Source organism: Eimeria necatrix, genomic scaffold (assembly GCF_000499385.1).
Source record: "Eimeria necatrix Houghton genomic scaffold, Enh_scaff342, whole genome shotgun sequence".
Taxonomy (NCBI): domain Eukaryota; phylum Apicomplexa; class Conoidasida; order Eucoccidiorida; family Eimeriidae; genus Eimeria; species Eimeria necatrix.
In genome coordinates this window covers 14,633-17,132 of record NW_013655338.1, presented here as the reverse complement: position 1 = coordinate 17,132, position 2,500 = coordinate 14,633, and the positions used below count along the sequence as shown (strand labels likewise).

At 57.2% G+C, this 2,500-nt stretch overlaps 2 protein-coding genes across 2 annotated transcripts in view; one reads left to right on the top strand and one right to left on the bottom strand.

The window, feature by feature from the left end:
- ENH_00045490 (hypothetical protein, conserved) overlaps positions 1 to 404 on the top strand; it is a gene marked incomplete at both ends in the record, with an annotated part of 2,712 nt that extends 2,308 nt beyond the window's left edge. The window contains one exon of the mRNA XM_013585501.1: positions 1 to 404. This exon is cut by the window's left edge and continues 2,308 nt beyond it. Within this exon, the coding sequence (XP_013440955.1) occupies positions 1 to 404 (404 nt within the window).
- Positions 405 to 2,344: 1,940 nt separating this feature from the next.
- Positions 2,345 to 2,500, bottom strand: part of ENH_00045480 (hypothetical protein, conserved) — a gene marked incomplete at both ends in the record, with an annotated part of 4,153 nt that continues 3,997 nt past the window's right edge. The window contains one exon of the mRNA XM_013585500.1: positions 2,345 to 2,500. Coding sequence (XP_013440954.1) covers positions 2,345 to 2,500 — 156 coding nt within the window.

The window sequence follows — 2,500 nt, the reverse complement described above, 5'->3', positions numbered from 1 at the left end:
TTTCGCCCCTGCTGCTGCACAGCAGCCTCAAGCCAGTGAGCAGCAGCAGCAGCAGCAGCAGCAGCAAGGACTGCAGCAGCTGCTGCAGAGAAAATAGGTGCTGCTTTTTTTCTGATAAACCCCTGCGCCGGAGGGCCTCAGGGGCCCCCTTTAGTGCAGCAGCAGCAGCAGCAGCAGCAGCAGCAGCAACAAGAGCTTACACCGCAGGCCACCAGGTGTGGCGGCTGGCGCCCAGCCGCAGCTTCTACACTGTGAGGCCGCTGCAAGCTGCAGCAGCAACAGCAGCAGAAGCAGCAGCAGCAGCAGCAGCAGCAGCACCTGCTGCTGCTGCTGCAGGCCCTAGACCCGCCCAGCGTGTCAGCGGCTGCGTCGACATTAGGCGTAAAATCGCCTGCAAGTGCTAAATGCCAGCAGCAGCAGCAGCTGCTGCAGCAGCAGCAGCAGCTGCTGCTGCTGCTGCTGCATTGGCAGCAGCTGGGCATCTTGCTGCTGCTGCGCCTCGCAGCAGCAGCCGCTGCTGCTGCTGCGGTGGAAGCAGCTGGGCGTCTTGCTGTTGCTGTGACTCCCAGCAGCAGCCGCTGCTGCTGCTGCGGTGGAAGCAGCTGAGCATCTTGCTGCTGCTGCGCCTCCCAGCAGCAGCAGCAGCGCCGTGCTGCAGCTCCCGAAGTTCAAATTATTTATTTTCGTTTCTTTTGCTGCTGCCCTAGTCTTTCCACTTATATTTGACATTTAAACTTATTTAATTTTATTATTTTATTTTAAATTTATTTCCATTTACAAAATTCACAATTTTACTTCTTTCACTCGCCGTGCTGCGTCTTCTGCTGCACTGCTGCAGCAGCAGCAGCAGCGGCAGCAGCAGCGGCAGCAGCAGCAGCAGCATCCATTTTGCTTCCTTCTTTAGGGCTTAAAAGCTAACAAATTAGAATCTAATTTAGCTTTCGCTTTTTGCTGCTGCTGCGGGGCTCTCTCGTGCTGCTGCTGCTGCGGAGTTCTCCCGTGCTGCTGCTGCAGGGCTCTCTCGTGCTGCTGCTGCTGCTGCTGCTGCTGCTGCTGCTGCATGAGTTTGCGGGTTCAGCGTTTCTGGTTTGGCTACAGCAGCCCTATTTGGTTTATTTTTGACAGTTAAAATGGATTAAAACAATTAAATTAACTATTTTTAATTGTTTAAATGCATTTAAATGATTAAATTAATCATTTTATTTGTTTTGAAGCTGCAAATTGCTCTAAATCTCCTCTAATTCATTTCATTCAGTTCGGAGCCACACTGTCAACTGGACGCTCAGAAACGCCGCAATCCCTGTCTCGCCAGACACCCCAAGGCGTCGGCTGCTGCTGCTGCTGCTGCTGCTGCTGCTGCTGCTGCTGCGGCTGCTGCAGCAGCAGAGGCATGCAGCAGCGCTGCAGAGGAGGCAGCACACGGAACCCCAGCAGGTCCCAAGTGCTCGAACAACAGATACAGCGGCTCCTGCTGCTGCCACTGGCATTGCCTCTGCTGCTGCTGCTGCTGCTGCTGCTGCGCTTGCTGCTGCTGCTGCGCCTGCTGCCGGCGTCGCTGACTTGACTGTTTTAAACAAGGGGCGGATGACACCACACTGTGCACAATGCATGCCGTAAATCACAAGCAAGGCCAATCCCAGCTGCTGCTGCTGCTGCTGCTGCTGCTCGCGCTGCGGCACCACGTGCTGCTGCAGCAGCAGCAGCTGCTGCAGCGGCAGCAGCCACAAGTACACCAAATTGCATTAGGACGGAGGGGGGTGTTTGGGAGGCCCCGCTATTCCATAGGAAAGCTTCTCACCAAAGAAATACATTTCGGGCAGCTGCTGCTGCAGAGGCAGCAGCAGCGGCTGCTGCAGCAGCCACTGCTGCTGCTCCAGCCACTGCGGCTGCTGCAGCTGCTGCTGCTGCCGCTGCTACTGCAGCGGCTGAGCCAGATTACGTGTTGACGACGCCAACAGCACCAGATCGGACGCGCTGCTGCTGCTGCTGCTGCTGCAGCCTGGGGTGCAAGGACGCACCAGCGAGTTGCTGCTGCTGCTGCTGCTGCTGCTGCTGCTGCTGCTGGAGCCTCCGCAGCAACTCAGCAGGCAAGGTCTCTTGCCCCTCTAGAAAGCGGCGCAGCCACGTCTCCGCTGCTTCTTTGCCGTTTTGCACGGCCACATGCAAATATATCTGCAGCAAACAGCAGCAGCAGCAGCAGCAGCAGCAGCAGCATGAGCAGGCGGTGGACCGCCGCAACCGCAGCAGCAAAATGGGCAGGCTTCCAGCAACGGCAAGGACCAGCAGCAGCAGCAGCAGCAGCAGACACATGCAACACTCGACAGCAGCAGGCTCGCACGCTCTCCTAGACAGCTCCAGCAGCAGCAGCAGCAGCAGCAACAGCAGCAGCAGCAGCAGTAGCAGCAGCAGTGGTTGAAGCGACGCCAACAACAAGCACCCGCAAAGCAAGCAGAAGCAACACGCAGCAGCAGCACCCGCAGCAAAAGCAGCAACAGCGCAC